The 27,215-nt window shown below is 41.2% G+C and overlaps 1 protein-coding gene across 10 annotated transcripts in view; it reads left to right on the plus strand.

Moving 5' to 3' along the window:
• XPO6 (exportin 6) overlaps positions 1–27,215 on the plus strand; it is a 106,332-nt gene that overhangs the window by 51,702 nt on the left and 27,415 nt on the right. For 6 of the 10 annotated variants that reach the window (XM_089895977.1, XM_022588440.3, XM_089895984.1 and 3 more), the window contains 6 exons: positions 3,343–3,796; positions 7,077–7,203; positions 12,572–12,681; positions 21,297–21,405; positions 22,851–22,943; positions 24,337–24,406. In XM_089895977.1, coding sequence (XP_089752103.1) covers positions 3,343–3,796; positions 7,077–7,203; positions 12,572–12,681; positions 21,297–21,405; positions 22,851–22,943; positions 24,337–24,406 — 963 coding nt within the window. Of the gene's footprint in view, positions 1–3,342; positions 3,797–7,076; positions 7,204–12,571; positions 12,682–21,296; positions 21,406–22,850; positions 23,005–24,336; positions 24,407–27,215 lie in introns of all 10 variants that reach the window. The other 4 variants (XM_089895978.1, XM_089895980.1, XM_089895983.1 and 1 more) reach the window with 3 other exon arrangements.

Genomic DNA, 27,215 nt, shown 5'->3' on the forward strand with positions numbered 1-27,215 from the left:
TGCTTGAACATCCTTCTTGCATTATTCTTTGAAACCAGGTCTTCTGATTACCAGCTTGAGTAGCTGAGATCATGATGAGTCTCATCTGGTATCAAATGCAGCTCTTTCAGAATAGAAACCAGCAAACACCTTTCAAGATAGATGCCAGAGAACAGCTTTTTAATCTAGTTTTAACAATGGAAATTAAACTCTTATTAATAAATCACAAAATCCTCATTTTAATGGCTGAGGAGATTGAGGCTGAGAAACGTTAACTACTCTGTTCATATTAATCCAACATTAGTATAAGGCAGCAGTTCTCAATAGGTCTGGGGACCCCTGGAGGTCCCCCCAAACCCTTTCAGGGTCCCAAAGGTCAACGATGTGGTCATAAAAATACTAAGACGTTGTTTGTCATTTTTATTCTCACTCTTACGAGTATACCGAGTAAAAAAAGCTCACTCAGATTCCACATTGCAGTTAACCTTTAAGAAATTAGTACTCATCAGATTTTAGTGTTAGAATAGCTGCCGTTATCTGAAAAGGCCACTTCCTTCTCTTGCAGTTGTACATCTGTGTGAAGCTGGGTTCTCGTCATATACTTCAGCAGAACAACATTGTACAACAGATTGGGTACAGAACCAGATGAGAGAATCTAGCCTATCTTCTTTCAAGCCACACAGTAAAGAGATTTCCAAAAATGTAGAAACAGTGCTATTCTTCTCACTAATTTTTTGGAGGGCAAAATATAATTTTTTCATTTAAAAATGTTATTTATGCTAACATGGAATGGGCTTATCATTATTAAATGAATTAAATATTTGAAAAATTCTTAGTTTTAATTTCTAATATGACAAATATCAATAGAAATAACCTACATAAACAGAAAGAAGCTTTTTGCTGTCCTCAGTGATTTTTAAGAGTGTAAAGGGGTTTTAAGACTAAAACATTTGAGAACTGCTGCTACAAGGTAAAAAACAAAATGTAAAAATTTACCCAATATTCCACCATACAGAAATAACATCATTCCAGACCTCTCTCTCTACATAAATGCAGTTAAAGGTAGATTAAACTGAATAAAAGGACCAAATGGTATCGTATCATATATTTTTTTTTGGTATCATATATTTTTGCTAAAGACTATTCAGTTTTAGTTTTACTTGAATTTAACAGGAAGTATTAAATGGAAGGAATTGCTGACCTTGAGATGCTTTTTCCACAAGGAATATTAGTTTGTAAAAGATATCTCCAAGGATAAGAAAAAAAGATTATGAAAACCAATTTCTTACTACATATCTCAATTTTAGACCATATATTTTGAGACTTCGTGCTTGTGAAAGATGAGAAAGTTAGTTAGCACACCCTTCTATAATTCCTCCATTTGTTTAGTCTTGATTCTGTATTTAATTCAGTGCTTGCATTAGTCCCTTTGCCACAGCTTCACCATTCTGTAATTCTTCTTTTTTATTTATCTCTTTATTTGCATGGTTTCATCGTTCAGTTGCTCCCTAAAAGTTTGTGGGCAATATATTATTTGAATTTTTGCATGTTTTAAAAAAATGTCACCATCCTTTATACTCAAAGGGGACCTTTGGGTTAAGTCATTCTTTGCCCCAGAACTTGTAGATACTGCACCACTGTTTTTTGGCTTTGACTGTTACTGTGAAGTCTGAATTCAAGGTTTTCTCCTTTGTATATGTGCTTTTTCTGCCTACATTCCCTTATTACTGAAGTTTTTGTATTGATTACTCCTTATTTTTTTTCTTGGGGCTGAATAAGCCCTTTCATTTTGTATAGTGACACCTTTATTTCAGGAAAGGCTTCTTCTTGTTATAGTTATGAATGTTTTTCTTCTTTTGTCTTCTCTAAAATCATTTTATAGCCACCCCCACCCCCAATTTCATTTTGTGTGATTTCCTTTAGTGCTTCTCAAAAATTAAGCAAGTGTAAGAATCACCTGGAGAGCTGGTACAAGCACAGCTTCCTGCCCCTGCCCGCCAGGTTCTACTTCAGTGGGTGTGGGTGTTGCCTGATCATTTGTATTTCCGACAAACTTCCAGGTTATGTTGGTGATGCAGGTCCACAGACCTCACCTTGACTAGCCCAGTAGTTTCAAATTTTTGGTCTTTGGACCTGTTTACTCTTTTTTTTTTTAAATTGAGGTATAATTGACATATAACACTGTTAGTGTTAGTTGCAGGTGTACAAAATAGTGATTTATGTATATTTGCAAAATGATCACCACAGTAAATGTAGATCCATTACCACACATAGTTACAAATTTTTTTCTTGTGAGAATTTATTTTACACTATTAGCAACTTTCAAATATACAATACAGTATTGTAAACTATAGTCACCATATTGTACATTACATCCCCAGGACTTATTTGTCTTACAGCTGGAAGTTTGTACCTTTTTACCACCTTCACCTGTTTCGCCCACCCTGGACCCCTTTACTCTTTTTTTTAAATTAATTACTTATTATTTTTTGGCTGTATTGGGTCTTTGTTGCTGCACACAGGCTTTCTCTCTAGTTGTGGTGAGTGGGGGCTCCTCTTCGTTGCGGTGTGCGGGCTTCTCATTGCGGTGGCTTCTCTTGTTGCGGAGCACAGGCTCTAGGCGCCCGGGCTTCAGTAGTTGTGGCATGCGGGCTCAGTAGTTGTGGCTCGCTGACTGTAGAGCGCAGGCTCAGTAGTTGTGGCACACGGGCTTAGTTGCTCTGCGGCATGTGGGATCTTCCTGGACCAGGGCTTAAACCCGTGTCTCCTCCATTGGCAGGTGGATTCTTAACCACTGTGCCACCAGGGAATTCCCTGGACCCCTTTACTCTTAAGAATTATTGAGGTCCTTAAAGAGCTTTGTGGGTTTTATCTATTGGTATTCAAACTGAGAAAATTTGGAAATATTTATTAATTCTTTTAAAAGTAACTGTGATGAACTCAGTGCATGTTAACAAATAATATCTTAATGAAAAATAACTTTTCCAAAGCAAACAAAAACATTTACTGAGAAGAGCAGCATTACATTTTTGTAAATCTCTTTAATATGTAGCTTAATGATAGATAGCGTTTGCTTTTTCTCTGTTGCTTGTAACTTGGCATGTAACCTCTGGAAAGCTCCGTTGTACACTTGTGAGATAATAAAAGCGAAAAAGGAAAATAACATTCTTTTAAAAATAGTTTTGAATTTGTGAACCCCGAAAAGCGTTCTGGGGGCTCTCAGGGGTCCCTGGACCAAACTTTGAGAACTTCTGCTTTATGCTAATGCTTGGTTTTTTGTTTTTGTTTTTTTTAAGGAGAATTACTTAAATTGGTTTATAAGAGATTTGATAGTGTGTATCTTAAAAGCCTTTTGTGTTTCAGGTGACTTACTGAGTAACCTGTTGCAGAGTCCTAGTTCAGCCAAACTGTTGAATCAGCCAATCCCCATCCTTGATGTGGAGAGTGAGTATATCTGTTCCCTGGCCTTGGAGTGCCTGGCCCATCTCTTCAGTTGGATTCCTCTGTCTGCCAGCATCACCCCGTCCCTCCTTACCACCATCTTCCACTTTGCACGCTTTGGCTGTGACATCCGGGCCAGAAAGATGGCATCAGTTAACGGCAGCAGCCAGAACTGTGTGTTGGGTCAGGAGCGCGGCCGGCTTGGGGTCCTGGCCATGTCCTGCATCAATGAACTCATGTCCAAGAACTGTGTGCCTATGGAGTTCGAGGAGTACTTACTGCGTATGTTCCAGCAGACTTTCTACCTCCTGCAGAAAATCACCAAGGATAACAATGCCCACACGGTGAAGAGCAGGCTAGAAGAACTCGATGAGAGGTAATGAAAACAGGTGTGGCATCGGCTGTGCCCTGAGAATGGGCCTTGACTGTTTATCACGTTGCGCTGCATAGTGTCTGTAATCCTCTTTGGTTTCAGAATCTGGGGCTCCTGGTGAGGAACGGAGAGGTAGGTGTGTACCAGTAAGTCCAAGCTTAGCTGGAAGGGCTAGGGTGGTTAAGGGAAGCGAGTCGAGTTGGAAAAGTTGTGAATTGTGTGAATTGTGTAGGTTGGTTGTCTTCTTTGCCCGTCCACCTCCTGTCCTCCCTTCCACCCTTGTCCGCCCTCTCCTCACTCTTTGCCTGCAGGTCTGAGGTGGTGCAGGAACTGGGACCGCTGCTCATGCGTAGCCGAGCACAGGAGAGGAGGCCCGTGGAGGTACAGGAGTTACACTTGCCCTTCCTTGCTTGGTGTTGCTTGTTGGTTCTTCCTATTTGACTTTTCTCAAGTGAACGTCGTGCAGTGTATAGGAATGTTGTCACTATTGTGAGTTTTACACCGATGACAAGAAAGGAGAGTTGTTAATGGGGCACACACCTGAGTTTCTTGGTTACTGTCCTCTTGAATGGCGCCTGAAATCACTTAGCCTCGCTTTGTTAAGGACTCTTAGCAGATGGTTCCACAGTATGCTGAGGCATGGTCTCATTTATATTTCCCTTACAGATGATGTCATTTATGTATCTTACAGCTTTCATTAATATGATGCTACTGCTGTGTAAAAACAAAAGGGAAAATTGGAAGCTTATATTAAGGACATTATGTTGACTGTTCAGAGACTTTCAAACAGATAAATTGTATTGAATTAGTAAATATTTATAGATTGCCTGGCAGCAAAAGTTGTTAGTATTTTCATCAATTTTCCTTGGCTTGTTTTTGTTGTTAAGCTATACAGAGTTAAGCCATTTCTTTTTCTTTAGAGTAAGCAGCAGGATATAAAGTCAGGTGCCTAAAGTTAAGACAGTTTTAGTGCTTTCTAAATTTAGCAATTTTAATAAGTTATTCTAAAGTTGAAAAAATTGATACATGAGATTATTTTGGTTTGGTTCATTGTAAACAAGCTTTGTGTGAAATTTTCTTTGTATAATCACAAAAGAACTCATAATCTGATATGGTAATATGTTGGTTTTATTTTTCATTATTTGGTAATAGCTTCCTATTTGAATTCAAAAACATCAGCATTCAGACACACAGCTTATATGTTTATATCCTTTCTAGCTTTTGTTAAGAAAGGCTGTATTTTCATATGTTTAAAAAAATCACAACAGTAACCCAACTGCTTGTACCAACCATCAGATATCAGTTGTTCTGACTTTTACTTGTGGTGTAATGTTTGTTATGGCTTACATTTGGGTGGTATAAAAATGTCATCATGGATGATCTGTGTTCTGATTTTGTTACGTGTAACTTTTGTGCTCTTGGTTTTATATTTTAATCCTATGCTTCCTATTGCCCTGTGAAAGCTGAGAGGTGCCTGGAAGCAGAAAGGTGACATGAACAACACTGTGTGCTTGCTTCCTGGCTCTTGGGTCCCTTACCACTAATTCTAAACAGCTAAGTCCATTCTCAGTTGTTTAGGAGCTGCTTAACCAGGTTTCTTCCTCTCTTCTCCTCTACTGCCTTTTTTTCTAACTTTCTACTGCTCATTAGCACCTGTACCAGAAGGTGGGCAAGGGAAAGAAAATGAGGTGAAATAAAATTGGAGTTTTAGCTACTGAACAGTCTTGCTTGTATTCTTTAAAAAAATTGGGTTGGAGATTCAAATAAAATTGAGATTGTGTGGTATTTGACCCATGACTTCTCCTTATTCTTTAATGGGTGGTAGGGAATTGAGTGCATCTTCCTAAAGAGCAGCAAACTGGTTGATGTCTTTGAATAACCACATAAAAATGTGTAATAGGCTGAGCGAGGAATGAGGAGTTCCTGCTCTTGAGTATTAGTGATTGAAGGCCTCAGAGAAGTTTTTTTGTACTTTCCTATCTCTAAAAACAGTTGATTAGTGCCTTACTGTTTTTCAAGTATTTGACCCCATGATCCTTATCAAACAAATTATTATTATTTTTTTAAGCTGCAGATAAGCTTACCTGTGTGTGGCGGCCACACAGATTGGCTACCCTCAGGGTGCTAGGTCCCAGGAACAATATGGGACGTTTCATTTATGGGCCAGTTTTGCTCTTCTGAGGAGTAGTCTTCTTCCCCTTTATTATCTCATACATCTTTGCTTTAAAAAAAAAAACGAACACAGCTTTTTGCAGTTAGGAGTTTCAGAATTGCTTTTAACCATCATTCAATATTTGGCTAAGGCCCAGTGTATCTTTTATCTTTTTTAATCTGTCTCTGAAATGTGGTTTATGGAGGTATGCCCATCTCATTTTCTAATCACCTTTTGGTATTTAGGAGCTTAAAATGACAGTTTCTGAAATGTGAGAGTGATGATGTGCTGTGTATTCAATAACAAAAATATCTTATCCTTGCAGCTGTGACCCACACTCTTCTGTGAAATGATATTTGAATACAAATGAATTGGGAATTCACTGTGATGTGAAAAGAAAGAGCACTGGATTGGGAGTAGATGGTAGTCCCATTCTTCTGTGAGCTGGCTGAGTGACCTTGGGCCAGTCACTTTATCTCTCTGGGCTTCATCTCTAAAATGATGCATCAGTAAATTGTCCTTGAGTCTTGTCCAGCTCTAACAGTCCTCCTCCCTTAGATTTGAAATCACTTTTAGAATGGATTGGGACGTGCTATGTTTAATTAGCACCAGGAGCCAGAGGGTGGGGAAAAAACATGAACATTAGGTTGCAAGACTGAATATATCCTACCTGGATGCCATCCCTTTCCTATAGCCTTGTTTTGTTTTTGGGTTTTTAGCACATTCGTTTTAATATTTTGGCCTCCTAGCAAAGAAAACCAGCCCTCCAGACTTGCCACATTGAAATGACAGATCATCTGCCCATGGACCTTTTGAGTACCATTTCCTTTCACTTTAATTGGGTCATAACACTGAGTTAGAAAATATGAGGACGCTAGCTTATAAGATGCCTTACCTAGATAGTGTCTGAGGATTAAAGTTGCTTTTCTGCTATGTTTCAGGTGGTAATGGAATGAAGGGTTGCCTGACCTGTAGGTAATTGTTGCAGGCCTTTATATTTTTAACTGAAAATATATTTGTTATAAATCTGTATAGTTTTGTACTGAAAGAAATTTGGATTGAATTTGAGTTCTCTTCTAGGGAGGTGGCCGAGTTTCTCATTGTCACCTTTTGTCTTCTTGTCTTCTTTAGCTACATTGAGAAGTTTACTGACTTTCTGCGGCTCTTTGTGAGTGTTCACCTAAGAAGAATCGAGTCCTACTCCCAGTTCCCCGTGGTGGAGTTTTTGACACTTTTGTTCAAGTACACATTTCATCAGGTAAAGCACTGGAACTGCCCATGTCTATCCCTTGCCACTCAAAATGTCTACTTTGTTATTTTCAGGAGAAAGAACTTCTTTATTTTATTTGTCAGACATTTATATAGTGCTTACTATATGAAGATTAACACATTTATCCTTCATAACAACCCTATGAGGTAGGTATTATTATCATCCCCATTTTACAGATAAAGAAACTGAGGCACAAAGATAACTTGCTGAGGGTCATACAGTAAGCGGTGGAGCCAGGATTTGAACCCATAGAGTCTGCTTTTAATCACTGTTAATGTTGAAGAAGCAAAATATAGAAAAAGTCTGAAGTTAGGGCCTTTAGTTCTAGTCTGTAACTGTCACTAAGACTACCCACAAGGACATTGTAAATAGTGAAGTTCTCAAGAGTTCAGTTTTGGTGGATCCAGTTGTTTCCCCCATTCAGCAAACATTTTTTGAGCTCCTGTTGTGTTCCAGGAGTGAGGCCTATAACCCTTGTAAACAAAGTCCTTGCGTTCACTGAATTTACATTCTGATGACTCAATATTTTTTGTTTCTATATATATTTTAGCAGCTTTATTGAGATAACATTTACTTACTGTGCAATTCACCCATTGTAATTGTACAATTCAGTGATGTTTGGTAGATTTATAGACTTGTGCAGCCATCATCAGAGTCCAGTTTTAAACATTTCTGTCATGGCCTATCACTTGTGCCCATTTGTGTATCTTTTTAAAATAAGCTTTTTGGGGAGCTCCCTGGTGGCCTAGTAGTTAGGATTTGGGGCTTTCACTGGTGTGGTCTGGGCTCAATCCCTGGTCGAGGAACTGAGATCCCGCAAGCATTGCAGTGCAGCCCCCCCCCACTCTCCCCAAAAAAGCTTTTTGTTGAACTATCACACACGTATGGAAAAGCACATAAATCATACATGTATAGCTTCGTGAGTTTTCCCAAAACGAACAAGACATGTGACCACCAAAGTCAAGAAGTAGAACATTACCAGCACCCCCAGAAATCCCCTCATGTCCTTCATCACTCCCCTCCACATCCTCCCCAGAAGTAACCCCAGACCTGACTTTAATATCCCAGATGAGTTGTGTCTGTTTTAGAACTTCTCTAAATGGAAGCGTACAACGTAGATTTGTTTTGTCTGACTTTTTTCATTCAACATTATGTTTGTGAGCTTCATCTGTGTTGTGTGTGGCAGTAGTTTGTTCTCATTGTTTTCTAGGAAGTCATTAGAAAAGCCACTCCACTGCTGATTTGGGCCACTTCCAGTTTTTGGTGGTCATGAATCGTGTTGCAGTGAATATTCTTGTGCCTGCCTTTTGATGTACATACGTAGCTCTTTCTTTGTATGTTGGTATATTACCAGGAATGAAACTGCTGGGTCAGTGAGGGCATCTGATTTTACAAGCAGTCTTTTTTGGTTGTTTCAATCACTGATGTTGTAACTTAATGAGGCTAGAGGAGAGGTAAGGGTGGAGGCTGGGAGGGGTGTGTGTATGTAAAAGGGGATTTGGAAGGGTGCGGATGGAGGAGGAGGATCAAAGGTTAAAGAAGTGACACGATGTCTGATAGAGGGGCCTGTGAGTGCAGAGCAAGAAGGAAGCACGCTGATCTCACTAGGCCTAAGAAGGGATAGAAGAGGTGATGAGATATAGGAGGGTGAGGATGTAGGAGAGAAGCATCAGAAGTGGGAGAGATTTGAGATGGATCTGGAGAAATCTTAAAGGGGACCAGGAAAAAAGGAAGGATTTGATAGATACCTTTGAATAAGTGCAGCAGAAACGAACGAGAGATAAGGAGCCAGTGCTGGGGGCAGAAGGAAGGGTTTGTTTGGAAAACGGAATGAACCGTCTTCCGATTTTGCTCCCTGTGTAAAATGGGACCTTTTTAGTATACGTGGTGTAGAAGAAAGCTAAAAAGTGCTTTGAAGTATGCATGTCTGATGCTTCCTTCTTTGGATGTGGACCCAAAAGTTCTGTGTTTGAGCTCTGTTTATTTCTGTTAGGTCTCTGTCCTTGGATAAGTCTTTTAAATTTCCTAGGGAGATAGACTGCAGTGGGCATCTTTCGGGTCTTTCCATATTCATCTTCTATGATTCTTTACTAGAATCCTACGGGTTCATTTTCCATTGAACCGAGAGTGGTGGTTTTATATATTTATATATGTTTTAATTACATACTGGGAGAAGAGATAGATTGGTCATGAGGCAAACAGCAAGCTTCTGTCTTCTTCCCTCACCAGCGGGTCACTGTCAGCTGAGCTCCCTGTGTTCTGCTGGCCTCCTGTGTGAGGACTTGCATTTCTGGGTGCAGACTCTGGGCTGTGTGGGTTGGTGGCCTCGAGGTGCAGGCAGAAGCCGATTCTGAGCACTGGCCAGAGGGGCAGGAACCTGGAAGGGGCTCTGGGGGAAGCTGCCGTTTGCTGGAGAGGCAGGGAGGGAGAAAGCTGGCAGGGCACACTCTAGGCCCAGGAGCTGGTAGTAAAAGATTTCTTTAGGATAAGGTTTAAGAATAAGAAATTAAATTGCTCTCAAGAGAGAGCTTTAAGTTCTCATCTGTTCATTAAGAGCATGTTCTTCCTTTATCATAGCTAAGTTCTCTGTAAAGTGGGAAAATGTGTCTTTTCTCTTGTTTAGAGGGTTATTCTCAGTGTACTTTGCCTTTTGTTCCTACAATTCATGGAAATATTAGTCCTGGTCAACATTTTTTAAAAAAATTTATTTATTTAATCTTTGGGTCTGTTAGGTCTTTGTTGCTGCGCGTGGGCTTTCTCTGGTTGTGGTGAATGGGGGCTACTCTTCATTGCGGTGCACAGGCTTCTCATTGCAGTGGCTTTTCTTGTTGAGGACCGCGGGCTCCAGGCACGTGGGCTTCAGTAGTTGTGGCCCGCGGGCTCTAGAGCACAGGCTCGGTAGTTGTGGCGCATGAGCTTAGTTGCTCCGCGGCATGTGGGATCTTCCCGGACCAGGGCTCGAACCCGTGTCCCCTGCATTGGTAGGCGGATTCTTAACCACTGCGCCACAAGGGAAGTCCCTGGTCAACATATTTTTGAAGAATAGTAATAAGGTGTAGATGGTGGTAGTATCTTCCTGTAACCATTTCCTCTCTTCTGTTTATTTTCCTGCATTTTTTCTTTCACCTAAGTGTCCTGCCACAGTCCCTCCAGCCACTAGTGCTCACCAGGTGTTTGCCTCCACCATTGCTGAGCCCCTGAGGTGTCTGTATAAACATATGGTTTCTGTCTTCCTGCTCCTTCTCTTGCTGTATCATTACCAGTTCCTTCTTGGTCTTGCAGTTTCCATTTTGCCCCTTCTTCTTAAAACATGCCTGAGATAGTATGGCATAGGGGGAAGGGTCTGGACTGGGGGAGTCTTACAGTCCACAGTCTAGTTCTGTTTTTGTTCTTTATCTTGTCACCTTGGGCAGATGACTTGACTTCTGGTTTCTTTATCTGTGAAATGGGAGGAAGAAAGACATCTCTCCGCTTTCCAGGACTGTTGTGAAGATCAAATAGACCTATGCAAATCAAAACAAACCACTTGGAGAGAAGAGTAGTATCATTAGTTTTTTAAAGGAACTTGCCAGGATCTTTAGTGACTAATCAGCCCTGGAATCTGAAAAGTAAAAAATCTGAGTATGGGTACATTTTAAAAATGGGTCCATGAGGGCTCTGCAAAGTTGTATGACTCCAAAAGTGCAGTCAGCGTATTGCCTTTATGACCTTAGCAATCTGTGCCCAGAGCAATTGTCAAAGGCAAGACTGTGGGCAGTGCATAAGGCCTCACAGTGGGGCCTGTAGAGATGGATGTGAATGGTAGTGTTTCAGGTCCTACAGAGGGTGTATTTGCCCAACTTTTTTTCCAGCCTTGAGCCACACAGTAAATCCTCAATTCAAACGCATGAGAAAGACATGTATAATTGTGAACTACTGTGACATAGCCATAACACTTGGATTTATATGGTGGCTTTTCTCAAAAGCACCTCCACGTGCATCGATCAGTTGTATTTTTTGGTGAGGGATCTGGTAGGTATTTATTTTCAAAGCAAGGAAGGGCGGCTGGGTGACCTCCTTACTGGAAGCACAGCAAGCCAAAGCCAGGACAAGACTACATCTCCTGGCTGCAAGTCAAGTGCCTGTCCACAAGCTACCCATATTATTTCCACACGGCTTATTGTTTTTTTCTGCTTATTCTTCTGGTTCATTTCGTGTTCTGAGGATGGCCCTGCCAGTGGTCCTGATTGAGCTGTAGCAGTCCAGTTCCAGAGCTGCCCTGTGGCTTGTGAGTGGGGTCTGCCACATTTTTTAAGTTTACAGTTTTTCTGTCTCAGACTCAGCCTGGGTACACCACCACCGTCATTGGTAGTTATCTCTTGGACAGATTCCATACATGCCCTTGTAAACTTCTGGATTTCTTTGGCCCAGAGATGGAAGGAAACTGACTCAAGAAGATGGTGGTATTATTTCTTTCCATATCTGATCCTGCCATCAAATATGTGGTTCAATGAAGTAATCACAAGTAAAGCCAAAGAGTTCTTGTAGGTAGCAAGAATTTGAGTGGATATATAAGGGATTGGGGGGCCACAGATGAAACTGAATATGTGTGAGAAGGACTAGATGTTGGAGAATATAGTGCTTGGATTTTGCATGAAATAGAATCTCAAGGCTCTTGAGAAAGTTGATCAGTGCAGTGGTCCAGGCACTAGGACCCTACAAAGACTTGCTCTTTTCTCCTTGCTTTGTCCTTATCGACACCTGGTAAGAGGTTGCTATTAGCCTGTTTGACACATCTACTTTGCAGATGAGCTAAAGCCTGTAGGTCAGTCTCAACGAGCTCATTTTCAATCTGTTATGTAGGAAGACTGCAGATGTTACTTTCCTAATGTTCAAATGTGTAAACTTGTCACTTTGGAGCCACTGAAACTTAGTTTTGGTTTTGTAATAGTATGTAGTGGAAAGAGCATTGGCTGGGGTTAAATGGACCTGTTCCTACCCTTGACCTTGAACATATCTCTGGATCTCAGTTTCTTTTTCTCTAAAACAGATTTGAATTGGATGATCTGTAAGAGCTGTCCGCATCACAGCCTCAGACTTTAAAACAGGTGTTCGCTTGGCTTATTTTGTAAATTGGTTTGCCCTGCATAGTACAGTATCTCCTTAATGATGTGTTCCATGGTACCCTTGTCTTGTTAGGTGCAACAGGGCCCAATCGTGAAGACCGAATAAAAGACACCAATTGTGGTTACCAAGAAGCCGAGGGAACCTAGGCTTATGGTTGTAGCATTCTGGTGTATGTAAACACTGGTGGGTGTGTTTCTAAGGAGTAGTTGCATTAAGTAATTTCATTGTCTGGATTTCTTTTGCACCATAGCCTACTCATGAAGGTTACTTCTCTTGTTTGGATATCTGGACGCTCTTTTTGGACTATCTGACAAGTAAAATTAAAAGCCGTCTGGGAGACAAGGAAGCAGTTCTCAACAGGTAAACCGCAGAAACATTTATAAGTAGAAATAAACATTTTTGTCAGTTTTTCTTGTGGCCTAAAGAGGCAGCCATGCAGTCAGACCTCTTTAGTGAAACTGAGTCATGTAAGCTGTTTAGGTAGTAAAGCCATTGAGCATTTTCTTCTTTCTTCCCCTTAAATATCTCATTTTTAAAAAATACATTTTTCTGGTTAAAAAAGTAATATGTATTGTTAATTTTTTAGGTATGATAATGTTTTTGTGGTCCCCATCCTCCGCCATGGCCCTTATTTTAGAGATACAACCTGAAGTATTTACTGGATAAAATGATATGATATATGGGATTTGCTTTAAAATAATTCCCTGGGGGGCTTCCCTGGTGGCGCAGTGGTTGAGAGTCCGCCTGCCGATGCAGGGGACACGGGTTCGTGCCCCGGTCCGGGAAGATCCCACATGCTGCAGAGCAGCTGGGCCCGTGAGCCATGGCCGCTGAGCCTGCGCGTCTGGAGCCTGTGCTCCGCAACGGCAGAGGCCACAACAGTAAGAGGCCCACGTACCGCAAAAAAAAAAAAAAAAAAAATCCCTGGGGATAGAGGGGGAAGTGGGTTGGCCATGTGTTGATAATTGGTGTTGAACTTAATTGATAGGAACTTGGGGTTCATTATAGCCTCACTCCTTTTGTATGTGCTTGAAAATGTCCCAAATAAAGTAATAAATACTTGTCAGGAAAAAAATATTTATTTTAAAAACTAGCAAAGATAGAAAAATATAAAGAAAAGTTATCAATAATCCCGCAATCCAGAGATAGTCATTTTTGTACTTCTAATTTTATTTTAAAAAACAGAAAATGGGGAAATGTTTTTTTCCCCACGTTTCTCAAGCCCATTTTTTCTTGTTTGCAGGCAGAAAGTATGGTTCCTGTACACTGTGGTCGTTATATATCTAATTATTTGAAGCTAATATATCTAGAATGCTCAGCACATTACAGATGCTCAGTAAATAGTATTAGTGGTTGATGGTGGAGATAGTGAACGCCCCTCCCCCAGAAATGTGCCAAATGGAGGTGGTGAGGAGACCCCCCAACTGGGGAGAGTTGGACTGAGCCTCTAAAACCCTTTCCATTGCTGAGGTTTTATGCGTTTTTAAAATTCGAAACAGTATTTGCATTCCAAGTTTAGCATTTGCACTTTCATTCCCAAAACTATTTTTGTGATTGCAAAATAGCTTCCAGCTTGTTATGGTGTCAGGTCACATGTGGTTATGGGTAGTTTATTTGTGTGTCAGAAACCTTCTTACACAACAGTGGATCCTGTTTTTGGTGAATTTGCCAACTGTGAGTAATTGTGTTGTTGAATGAGATTGTTCAAAGAAAAGACACTTCCGCCAAATTCTCTTTCTTGTATGCTGAGCAGTTGCATCCTTTGGTTCTGGGACTGTGCCTGATTTTGCTATATTTAAGTGGTAGATATTCTTTCACATATCTCAGGCTTGTTGGAAGAATAAACTGAGGACATGATTAATATGAAAATGCTTTTTAAAGCACAGTACAAATGTGCTTTAGGTGTGGAGAATATGGTTCCATTGAGAAAATACATACTTGTGCAGACTGTTGCACCAATAGAAGGAGCAGTGGTGCAGTTTAAATTTCTTTTCTGCTTCATGGCAGCAGTGTTACTTTTGGTCAAGTTATATGGTAATCACATTTCCTCTTGCAAAATGAGCATACTAATACTGATACCTCTTTTGCAGAATGGCTAGGATTCAAGGAAATTGTATATAAAATACCTGGCACACTATCGATCACGTATTAGGCACTCAATAAATGGACATAGTAATGACTACACAGTAATAATAAGTAATAGAAGATGTTGCTGTTACTTGACTGAGGTGGTGACTGTGGAGTTAAATGACAGGGTCCCTGGATAGCAGACTTTCAGCCCACTTGCAGATGTTGTCTTGCCTGCCTAGGCATCTGTCATCTGTTGTCACAGTTGTCAGTGGTTCTTGCTGACCACCTTAAACACTAGGGGTGGGATGATTTGGGAAATTGGGATTGACATATATACACTATTGATACTGTGTATAAAATAGATAACTAATGAGAACCTACTGTGTAGCACAAGGAACTCTACTCTGTGGAAATCCTTAAAAGAGGGGATATATGTATATGTATATACATTCATGTATATGTATACATATATACAGCTGATTCACTTTGCTGTACAGTATAAACTAACACAATATTGTAAAGCAACTGTACTCCAATTTAAAAAAAAAGCACTAGGGATTTTTCTCATTGATCATTTGATTATTATCCTAAATAAGGCTTTCTAATTTTTCATGACTTTTTTTTTTTAAACATACATGTATAACACTTTTATGCCTTTAAAAAACAAAAAAAACCCCAAACCTTCGAAGCTTGTCTGTGGTTTATGCTGTTAAATGGTAACCATCTTCTGGGGAACTGCTTGTCAGTCAGACACCCTCTAGTGGTCTAAGGTAGTAGACTACAAAGAAGGGTGTAGTCTGCTGAGGTGTGCAAACAAAATAGTTGAACTTTAACTTAACATGTTTTTCCTTTCACCTCTTATGCTTACACAAGTGTGCACTGAAAAAAATTTATTTATTTATTAAAATTATTTATTTTTAAAATAAATTTATGTATTTATTTTTGGCTGCGTTGGGTCTTCGTTGCTGCGTGTGGGCTTTCTCTAGTTGCGGCGAGCTGGGGCTCCTCTTTGTTGTGGTGCGTGGGCTTCTCATTGCGGTGGCTTCTCTTTGTTGCGGAGCATGGGCTCTAGGCATGTGGGCTTCAGTAGTTGCAGCACGTGGGCTCAGTAGTTGTGGCTCGCAGGCTCTAGAGTACAGGCTCAGTAGTTGTGGCGCACGGGCTCAGTTGCTCTGCGGCATGTGGAATCTTCCCGGCCCAGGGCTCCAACCCGTGTCCCCTGCATTGGCAGGCGGATTCTTAACCACTGCGCCACCAGGGAAGCCCTGAAAAAATTTTAAATGAAAGTTAAACCACTGCTCTAGGTTATATTAGAGGTCCAATATGTTAGAGATACACTGTTTTGCAGAAGCAACTGATAAAGAGCACTGGCTACAGATAATTACCACATTCATTTTAATGAAGAGCATGTAAATGCAATCAAATGTTTTTCAGCTGAGAAAATGTATCTGAAAGAAGTTGGGGGACTTTTGTGGCTTGAGCCAGAATTTCAGAAGCAACTGATCTTGCAGGAAGTAGTCAAGAATGTTTTCTTGGTATCTTAAATGTAAAACGTAGGTGTGGTTAAGTCACAGAGACAGCATTCAGTTCCTGTCCCTTGTGGTTTAAAGGTTTTGTATCATTCATCACAACAAAGTTGATAGGCATTGTAGGCTATGAATTTAGAAGCACAAATGTACATGGATTTATTTTTGGTCCTAGGAGCTTGGAAATTGGAGCTCTGCATGTTCCTTGTTCAGTGAGGATCCTCAAGAGTTTCTTGGTCAGAACTGGTGGTGACTTAGAGAACTTGAGTCCCAGTGTTAATGGAATAAATGTTCTGTAACATACCCAGCTGAACAAAATTGCTAATGGGGTTTACTGTTCAGGTTTGCCATTTTGAATCTGTGGTGTGGGAAGACCTAAATTTCAGTCTCCTTTTCTCCTCTTTGTACTTTGGGAATGGTTGTTCCTACTTTACAAGTTGTTGAGCAAATTAAATGAACCAGTGTGTGTAAAGTACCTTGGCTGACCGTAGGTGTTCAGTAAATAAGTATTGGTTCTCGTCCCTTTTCTCTCTCTCTCACTCCCTTCTCTCTATGCTTGTCAAGGTGAAGGGAGACACCTGTGTAGAAACTTATTTTTACAGGAAGATGAGGAAACCTGAAGTGAGTTAAGCAACCTGAAGTTACTGAGTCATGTCCTGTGAACCCCTTTGTCATGAAAGTACTGGCAAGTGCTGGCCATAGACCTGCCAGGGATTCTGGGTGACTTTCAATTGGACTATAAACAAATGTGGGTAAGCGTGAGAAAAATTGCTGCCCTTTTTTTCTGAGTGGGTTTTTCTGCTAAATAGAGAGGAAGTGCCATTGTGACACATGGCATTTTGATACAGTTAATAGAAGGTATTAACTAGGGTTGTACCAGGGCTTCAGTAGCTTTCTAGCTCTTGCTACGAGAAATTCATGCTGTTGACTGCCCCAGAGAGCAAGGGAATGGAATCTTAGTTATTTCATTGAGTTGAAAAAGCTATCCAGGACTATGCTTCAGTGCTTCATAGTTATCTGACTTGTAGTTTTATTTATTCCCTGTGTGTTTATTCATTTGTTTGTTCTCTTGTTCTTTCATTCATAATATGTTTACAAACACCTACTATGTAGTCACCTTAACGTGTATAATTTTATTTAACTCTCAGAAGAAGCTGAGGTGCTTTTGGAATCACATTTGTGGCTTGAGCTACCCAGGCCTATAGGTGTATTTACATTGTATATTTAACCATGTAATGCTATAAGTTTCTCTCTGAGCACTGCTTTAGCTTTATCAAATTTTAATATGTTTCATTTTCCTTTCCATTCAATTTAAAATATTTTGTAATTTCTCTTGAGTTCCTCTTTGTTGTTTGTTTAATTTCCAAATATTTGGGGATTTTCCATATGTCTTCTCATTATTGTTTTCTAGTTGATTATGATCTGCAAACACATTTTGGGTGATTTCAGTTCTTTTCAATTTGTTAAGGTTTGTTTTATGATCTAGTCTTCTTGGTGATTGTTCATTGTGCACTTGAAAAGAGTGTGCATTCTGCTGTTGTTGGGTGGAGTGTTCTAGATATGTCAGTTAGGTCAGGTTGGTTGATGGTGTTCTATATGTTGTCTTTATCCGGTTTGTTCTATCAGTTACTGAGAGAGAGGTGAATTCTCCCAGGTGTAATTGTGGATTTGTCTACATCTCCTTTCAGTTCTATCAGTTTTTGCTTCATTTATTTTGAGACTCTGTTGTTTCACACAAGTTTAGTTTTCCTTTTCAATGTATCTATTGAGTGTTTGACTATATCTCTTTATGTGAGTTTTTTAAGTGGTTGCTCTGTATATTAAAATACATATACGGGCTTCCCTGGTGGCGCAGTGGTTGAGAGTCCGCCTGCCGATGCAGGGGACACGGGTTCGTGCCCTGGTCTGGGAAGATCCCACATGCCGTGGAGTGGCTGGGCCCGTGAGCCATGGCTGCTGAGCCTGCACGTCCGGAGCCTGTGCTCCGCAACGGGAGAGGCCACAACAGTGAAAGGCCCACGTACCACAAAAAAAAAAAAAAAAAAAAATATATATATATATATATTTAATTTTTCAAGTTAACATACTACCACTTCAAGTGTGATATAGGAACCTCATCACCATATAGATCTTTTTGTCCTCCCTTCTTTGTATTGAGGTTGCCATATATTTTACATCTGTGTACATTGAAAACCCCATCAGACAGTGTTTTGTTTTTGCTTTCATCCAACATTCATATTTTAAAGATCTTAAACGATAAACAGTCTGTTGTATTTACCAAGAGATTTGTCAGTTCTCTTGCTTTCCCTTCATTCTTGAAGTTCCAGGTTTCTTTTTCCGTTATCCTTTATCTTCTATTTTAATCAGCTCGGGGTGCCATAACAAAATACCACTGACTGGGTGGCTTAAACAACAGAAATTAATTTTCTCATACTTCTGGAGACTGGAAGTCATGGATCAGGGTGCTGGCAGATTTGGTTTCTGGTGAGGGCTCTCCCTGGCTTGCAGACGCTGCCTTCCCTCTGTGACCTCACATGGCCTCTCTTCTGTGCATGAACAGGGAGTGGGGAGAGTGAGCACGCTCGCTCCTACTTCCTCATGTCTCCTCCTCTTCATATAAGCGGATTAAGGCCCGCCCCACCCTTATGATCTCACTTAACTTTTATTAACTTTTATAGGCCTTGTCTCCAGTACAGTCACACTGAGAGTTAGGGCTTCAGCGTATGAATTTATTTATTTAAATAAATTGGGTCTTCGTTGGGTCTTCGCAGCATTGGGTCTTCGTTGCTGCACACAGGCTTTCTCTAGTTGCGGCGAGCGTGGGCTACTCTTCGTTGCAGTGTGCGGGCTTCTCATTGCGGTGGCTTCTCTTGTTGTGGAGTGTGGGCTCTAGGTGTGCAAGCTTCAGTAGTTGCAGCACACAGGCTCAGTAGTTGTGGCACACGGACTTTTAGTTGCTCCAGGGCATGTGGGATCTTTCTGGACCAGCAACTGAACCCATGTCCTCTGCATTGGCAGGCAGATTCTTAACTGCTGTGCCACCAGGGAAGTCCCTCAACATAGGAATTTTGAGTGGACACAGTTCAGTCCAAAACACCTTCCAGCTGATAGAACCTCATGGAGGATGGTTATAATAGCTGCTTTAAAAATCTTCGATAATTCAACATCTGTGTCATCTGTGATAATCTTGATTTTCTTTCCCTTGACAAATGTTCAGTGTCTCCTTTTTTTTGGTATGTCAGTTAATATTTTGTTGTTTGTTTTTTTTAGGCCGCACCGTGCGGCATGCAGGATCTTAGTTCCCCGACCAGGGATTGAATCCGTGCCCCCTGCACTGGGAGCTTGGAGTCTTAACCACTGGACTGCCAGGGAAGTCCCTGTCAGTTAATATTTGGATCCCTTTACCTGTTTTTCTACCAGCCTTAGGCATGGCTTCCATCTCCACAGTCACCTTACAGTCAAAGATGGATGCTGAATCTAGACATCACACCTATGATTCAGGCAGCAGGAATAAGAGGGAGAGGTTAGACAAAAGAAGCTTTCCCAGAGGTCCCACCAGATGACTTCTTTCCATGTCCTTGACCACTGAGACAACACAGATGATAACTGTGGGAAGCAGCTCCACCACTAGGGCTAGCGGTACAAAGGAAAGAGGTGTTGGTGTCATTAAAATGTCAAATATCAGAGGGACGGCCCCCATGCTGCTAGAGCTCAGATCTCTGAGGAGAGGGTATCACCCAACTGCCACAGGAGCTCAGAGCAGAGGCCCCAGGGAGCTGGGACTTAATCCTTTGAGGAGAAGATGTAACCTGGCTGCTGCTAGCACCTCTGAGAGTTCGTGATGGGGCTGGTTTGGGGAATGTGGAAGCTGGAACCAATTATTACTGCCAGGTGACCATTGTTGGGGTGACACTGGCCAGGACAGCAAGCCCACAGGAAGAATGGGGTCCCTTTGCCCCTCCTTCTGCCTTCCAGTTTTCCTCCAGTGCCCCTTTTGACAGAGCCTAACAGGCAGAGGAGAAATGTGCGTTGTGTAGTCTTGAGTCCCAGCATCACAAAACGTGGAGAGTGGACTGGCACTGAGAGCTGAATAACCAGCGTGGCTGGTTTGCCTTGTGAGTAAGACGAGGTCTGAGCTTCTTGTAGAAACATTTCAGGACAGGCAAGCATTCAGGCTACTTGATTTGTTCTTGAAAATTAGTGGTTTGTTGGCCCTTGTGGTAGCAACTGTCACATAGAACTATGGTGTCTTCTGAGTTAGGTTCTTATCACATGTGGGAAATATCCAAGCCTAGGGCTCCACATGTTTCTTTGAGAAATTATTCTTAGACATAGATCAAAGGGTCATTGTTCCCTTAGGCTTTTTCCATCTCTCCTTTTAGGTTTTAAGTGTTCTTACAAATTGACTAGAATTGAGGTTTTCTGGAGTGGGTGGAGCAGGCTCCAAGCCTGTTGGTGGTTTATGTGTAGAGAGAAGAACATGACATGTTGAGTTAGGGAGCTCTGGGTTCAAACCAGCTAGCTTTGTGACCTTGGGCAGTTTATTTAGCTTCTGTTAATTGTAGTTTCCTCATCAGAAAAGTACCGATAATACCACCTACCTGTCACAGTTGTTAAAAGGACTGAATCATTGAATTAATAGATATTTATATATAGTACTTACAATTCTCAGGGCAACCACTGAGAAAAAAACTTTAAAAATATTTAGTAAAAGAAATGGCAAGGGAATTAAAATAGCACACTAGAAAATATCTATTTAACACAAAAGGAGGCAGTACTGGAGGAATTGAGGAAGAAAAGATATAGAGAAAACAAATGGCAGAATGGCAGAAGTAAGTCCTTCTTTATTGGTAATTACATTAAATGTAAAGGATTAACTTCTCCAGTTAAAAAGCAAAGATTGGCAAAATGGATTAAAAAACATGATCCAACAACTACATGTTGTTCAAGACACTCACTTGAATTTTAGACACAAATAGGTTTAAAGTAAAAAGATAGAAAAAGATATTCCATGCAAACAATAACCAAAAGAGAGCAAGGGTAGCTATACTAATATCAGACAAAACAGACTTTAAGACAAAAATTGCTACCTGAGGCAGAGAAGGACATTATATAATGATAAAAGGTTCAATCCATCAAGAAGGTTCAATCCAGTATGTTCTGTGCCTGGAACATAGTTAAATAAATAAACAAACACCCCTGCTACTGTTCCACTCTCACATAGCACTTGCAAAACCATAAACTAAGTTTGGTTTAGATGCTTCTTGTGTATGGTGATCCAACACAGACACCATTCCCTTCACAGTACAGGAGGCTTTTTTGAAATCCTAGGCTAAAAGCCTCCTTTCGTCTGATGTTGAATTTCTCCCTTTCACATAGGTACGAAGACGCCCTAGTCCTCTTGCTCACGGAGGTGTTGAATCGAATCCAGTTCAGATACAACCAGGCCCAGTTGGAGGAGTTGGATGACGAGACACTGGATGATGATGTAAGCAGCACATCCTAATTGACCTTATTCATTGTCATGCTGTGGTATGAATCGAAATGGAGCCTTGGAACCCGTGGCCTTTTGCTCTGGAGATTATTTTTAAGCCAGAGTGGTCTTATGGTTTGAGTTATGCATTTGAAATTTGTATCCGACTGGTCTCTTTGGGTTCATTAACTGTAAAAAAAAGTTTTACAGGCATTTACCTCTATGGACTAGAGAGGTAAGTAGAGAAAACCATATGTACAGTGAAAAGTGGTTTAGTAAGAACTCTGCATCTACCTCCTGTTTCCCCTGCCTTGCACCCACACTCTAGGCAACAGATAAAAGCTAGCTGGATGCTGGTGGAAATAGTTAAAGAGATACTTAAATGATAAGGCTAGAATGAAAGGATGTCTCTTTTGACTATATATATTTTGTAAACTGATATCTCTTAAAATCAATCTTGAATTTAATAATGCTGGTGTGCCCAACGTTTGTAAGGAAAATGTCTTTAAGGACACAACTCCAGTGTTCCTTTTTCTTAAGCACCATGCATTTAAAAAATTTCAGGTCGCTGGTATGACTCTCAAAATAACAGCCACTGTGGTGTGGTCAAGACCTCGAGGGAAGCCATATTTGGGTTCAAAATAGCCTTGTACTTGGAATCAGATGGCCTGGATTTGAATCTCTGCAACCCTGGGTGGGAAAGGGGTAGAGGTCTGGTCGCTGAATTTCTCTAAGCTTTAATTTCCTCATCTCCCAAAAGTGGAAGGATATATCTGAACTGACCTGTGTTGACAGTTAACATGTGAGGGTAGCACGTGTGGATGTACTGACCACGTGCCTGGTGGATAGTAGAGGCTTGGTGAATTTTAGCTTCACTTCCCGTTACCTGTTTGATATAGGCCAGTGCATCTCATATTTTAGCCTGGATAAGAATTACTGGGACGGCTTGTTAAATAGACTTTGATTCAGGAGGTCTGGGGTGGGGGCACAGAGTTTGCATTTCTGACAAACCACCAGGAGATGCTGATGCTGCCTGTCTGAGGACCATACTTTGCCTGGCACTGGTGTGGTTGGTTATACTTATATGTGCTTAGTAACGGGCTGTCTCAGAAGGTAATGAACCAATTCCTATAGCTGGGATGACGTAAAGGGGACTTGAGCATTTCACAGGTGGCTTTTTAAAAATATCTTATCCCTATGACAATAGGGAGAAAAGTAGGTCATTCTATGTGGATCATTTGCTTTTTGAGGAAATAGCTTCTTGAGAAATTAATTCATTGGATTAAAAAAATTTTTTTAGCTTAGCTTTTTTAAAATACCAAATAACCTGGTTCCATCATTCGCTATTTCTTCACATATTTATGTCTGAGAGTGGACTTGAGGTTGAGGACAGGTTGGCAGGGAAGATGACGAGACTCTGCCTGTCTGGGAGAGCTGATCCTTCTGTGTTTGCCCCGCAGCAGCAGACAGAGTGGCAGCGGTACTTACGCCAGAGCTTGGAGGTAGTGGCCAAAGTGATGGAGCTCCTTCCCACACACGCCTTCTCAACACTGGTAACTCACCACTTGGAGGGGAACGAAGAGCCTAATTATTTCCCTGCATATAGCACGAGTAGTAAGGCTTTTTTGCTCACCAGTGTTATAAAGTGTATATATTTTAAACAATAATAATTACCATAACTGACCCTCAAATTTAAAAATGTTAACATTTCCCCCAGATATTTTAAAATCAACATTTGGAAGCTCTGTTTTTCTTTCCTAAACTCTTGGGTGTAATATGAATTTTACTAATGCTTTCATCAGTAGCTCAGAAGTGGCTAAGCCAAGTGGAAGATATATTTATAAAAATTACATCGTTGAAAAGTTAGCCTTTGTAAAGCTCACTCTTGACAAATTATTTGCTGGGTACTCTCTGCCTGTGTTTATGTGCTAGAATCCTTAGTCATAAGGACTGATTTTATTTACTAAGTGGTGTTTGTTATTTGAGGAGATTTCATTAAGTCCATCTCTCCTCTAGAGGCAAGATAATTTATTAGGGTCAGCTTTGCATTGCACAGCCCAGCTATATATCTTGTATTCTCTTATGGAGAGTGCCATTTTATTTTGCCATCTGCCTTTCTTTGGGACCTGTCGTATTAACGTTTTAATTTTATCTTAATGGTGAGTTAGCAGCTTTAGAAAGAAAAGGTAGAGCTCTGGTTATGAAGGTCCTGTCTGCTAAATGAGTAAGGCAAACTGACTCCAAATAATTTGGCTGTCTTTTCACTCTGCCATGCACTTTAATAAGGCATATCTGCTATTTCTTTCAAAGGCAGGGTTTTCCTTGGACTTGAACGGAGGTGGGCCCTGTCTCAGAGCTCTAGAAGGTGTAGATCATTTGGGGGCTTGATGTCCTCTTTTAAGAGCATAATAGTCATAATAATCATACCCAGCATCCAGTGCTTTGTTTAGAAAAAGTATCAAACTGGGGCCTCCCTGGTGGCACAGTGGTTGAGAGTCCGCCTCCTGATGCAGGGGACGCGGGTTCGTGCCCCGGTCCAGGAAGATCCCACATGCCGTGGAGCGGCTGGGCCCGTGGGCCATGGCCGCTGGGCCTGCGTGTCCGGAGCCTGTGCTCCGCAATGGGAGAGGCCACAACAGTGAGGGCCCGCATACCGCAAAAAATAAAAAAAATAAAAAATAGAAAAAGTATAAAACTGGTGTGTTATTTTCTTTCTTATTCCAAATATTAACTGGTGGTTTCAATTGTAGAAATTGCCGGGGGTGGGAGGTGCTGAAGGGTGCCACCTCTTCTTGGCTGCATATAAAGCTTCCCAGAGAAAAGGTTTTTATCCTGTTCCTCCCCACCATAGGTACTTCTTTCATTGTTGAAATGCTGTTACAATTTGCATTTATGCTGTGGTTTTTTGGTTTTTTAGTTTTTAAATCTTTGTTTCTTTGTTTTCAGTTTCCAGTTCTTCAGGACAATTTAGAAGTTTATCTGGGGTTACAGCAGTTTATAGTTACTTCAGCATCAGGTAAACTGGCTTTTATTTTCTAATTTAATGTTCAGAAAAAGTTGGACTGATATTTAATTACTGCCTTCTGTGTTGTCAGAACATGCTTTCTCCACTGCCCCCTCCCTACTGCTCCCTCTCTCTCCATTTCTAAACAGGGAAAATTAAAAAAAACACACACACAAAAAGTCATGATTAAAAAGGAGCTTTGGGGGAGGTAAGAGATGAGGCTGTGACCGCATATTCCAAAGAGGCATCTCAGTGAGAGAAAGGAAGCTGGTTTGGAGCAAAGAGGTAGGACTTTTGAAAAACCCTAGTGATTAGAATATTTCTCTGTGTCCTTTAAGCCAGCTAGTACACTAGAAAAAAATGGTCTTGGACTTTCCTGCGACGGGTTCGTTCTTCTCTGGCTTTTAGAATCAGGAGGACATGGGAGCAACTCTGCAGCAGGTGGACTGGTAGAGCTCACCCTAGGGGATGGTTAGCTCTCCTGTGTCAATAGCCCTGACTGTAGTCAGTTGGAAAGATTTTGGCCTGCTGTTGGCAGGTTTCACCAGCTTGGGGTTTAGGGTTAGCATTTTTTGGTTATTTTGTTAATAATAATGATAAAATAATACCTTCTATTTGTAGAACACACATTGCATGCCAGGCACCACGTTATTTGCTTATGTTATTTAATTCTCTCAACTGGCCTGTGAGGTGTAAGTACTAATAATAGTTCTCCTGTTTTACAGAAGAGGAAATTAATGTTCAGAGATGTTAGTTTACCCAAGGTCACGTGGCTTGTTGGTGCTAGTACCAAGATGGTATAATAGGGAATGATAGAAAGTTGAATTAACCAAAATCTGACATTCATTCTGCCAGCTGAAAAAACACACACACACACACACACACACACACACACACACACACACACACACACACACACACACACACACACACACACACACACACACACACACACACACACACACACACACACACACACACGTCATTTCACACTGCTCTTCCTCCCGGTTTCCCTGGCCGGGCTCCGCTCTCTTGTGTAACTCTCGTTTCAGCCTGGCACAGAGCTGTCCAGGGTGTAGCCCACTGCCTGGATGAGCTTGTTATTTGTGGCGGAGCCTCCCCAAGAGGCTCCTTCTGAGGCTGCCCTTCTTGGTGGCCTGTGACGGCTTGTTTCCATGACTATATTAGCTTCTAAATAATCCACTGGGCCCCAGGAGGTTGATGGGACTTGGCGTGCCCCAGCTTTAGGCCCTGATTGTGTAGATAGGGTAAGAACAGCTTATGCAGAACTTTAAAAAGACCACTTTTCAAAGCAAATGTGCCTGTAAAATGCTGTCAGCATTTATGGACATTTGACTGTGTACAAATGCTACAGATGTTTCCAGAAACCATTCTTGGGAAAAATCGTACTATGGTGATCTCTCCCTCAGGGCCACTATTCAAACTAGAATATACTCAGGACCCTAAAGACATTCTTGATCTTAAAAAAAAAAAAGTCGAGCTTGTATTCCTTTCCCCCAAAATTGACCTTGAGTCAGTGTCAGTAGCTGACTTTTGTTTACATTACATTGAGTCGGTCTTCAGGTGAAAATCTGCAGTGATTCTTAAGTCCTTTTTCTGTGACATAATTGATAACTTAGAGCTTCTTATCTGAGAAGGATAATCGGAATGATGTTTCCCTAAATGGAATATCCTGTGCCTGCTCTCATTGCCGCCCATTTACTGGCAATTTCACAGTGCCCTTGGCTCTTCCAGGTCATTTCTAAACCTCATCCCTAGCACTGATCCCTGGTGCATATACCCCAGTGGCAGAAACTCTCAGGCCAGAGAAATCCTTATTTCCTGTTTTAAAATGAGCTCTCTTATCCATGACAAAGCAAAAGCCAAGTTTCCAATGCAAAGGCTATTAAAAAATGGAAACTCTGAGTACGTTTTGTTCCTTGGTTCCCATGGTCATTTACCCCTCATATAACCTCCATGCTATATTAGTCAGGCTTACTGCCTCTTACCAGAAACTACGTTCTCTTTCCCCTGATGGGTTATGGCCCTTTCCTTTCATTTGCATTGACCTTCTCCTGGCCTGAATTCCAGAGCCTGTGAGATGGGAGTCTTACTCTTTACTCTGCTTCTGCTGATCCTCCTGCTTCCACTTCCTCAGTAAAGTCCAAGGCAAAAATGCTGTCCCTGTGGTAGGTACATCAGTCACTGTGCCTCCTCCCTTACCCCTGGGAGTCATCCTTTGCCCTCGCTGTTTGTCCCTTTTGTGGTCTGAGAAATCCTCAAAGCCCCGTTGTGCCCCTAGTGCTGCATTTGTGTCCTTATGTGGCCCTCAGGTATCCATTTTGTAGGTGATTGACTTCTGCCACCCCTCACTGAGATCTTCCCTCATTGGGGCAATATTTCTGCTCTAAGCAGCCCTGTTAATTTTTCTGTTTAGCTGTGCAAACTTCCCTGCCTAAGAGATTGCTCCAGCTACAATATATAGATTTTTGGACTTAAATTCTTCTGCTTAGGTTTGTTTATGACTTGTTTGTTCTCTCAGAGTGGAATACCTTAAATGCTAATTTTTATACCTTTATCTCCCAGCCTCCCCCACCCCCCCGAAAAAAAAAAAAAAAGAAAAGAAAGAAAGACCGAATTATATTTAACATTAAGATGTTTCTTTCCAGGGCAGTGATTTGCCAGTGAGCTGTTCTTTGGATGTGGCTTAGGTACATCTAGACAGCTGCAGGGTGACTTGCTTTCTGTAAGATAGGACTTCAGTGTGGCCATGATATTTTCTGTCTCTGAAACCTGTACCTAGCAGTGTTCTCCCCTGCAG

This window comes from Delphinapterus leucas, chromosome 15, assembly GCF_059928025.1.
Source record: "Delphinapterus leucas isolate spDelLeu-1000000601 "Yukka" chromosome 15, BTC_Dleu_Yukka2, whole genome shotgun sequence".
NCBI lineage: Eukaryota > Metazoa > Chordata > Mammalia > Artiodactyla > Monodontidae > Delphinapterus > Delphinapterus leucas.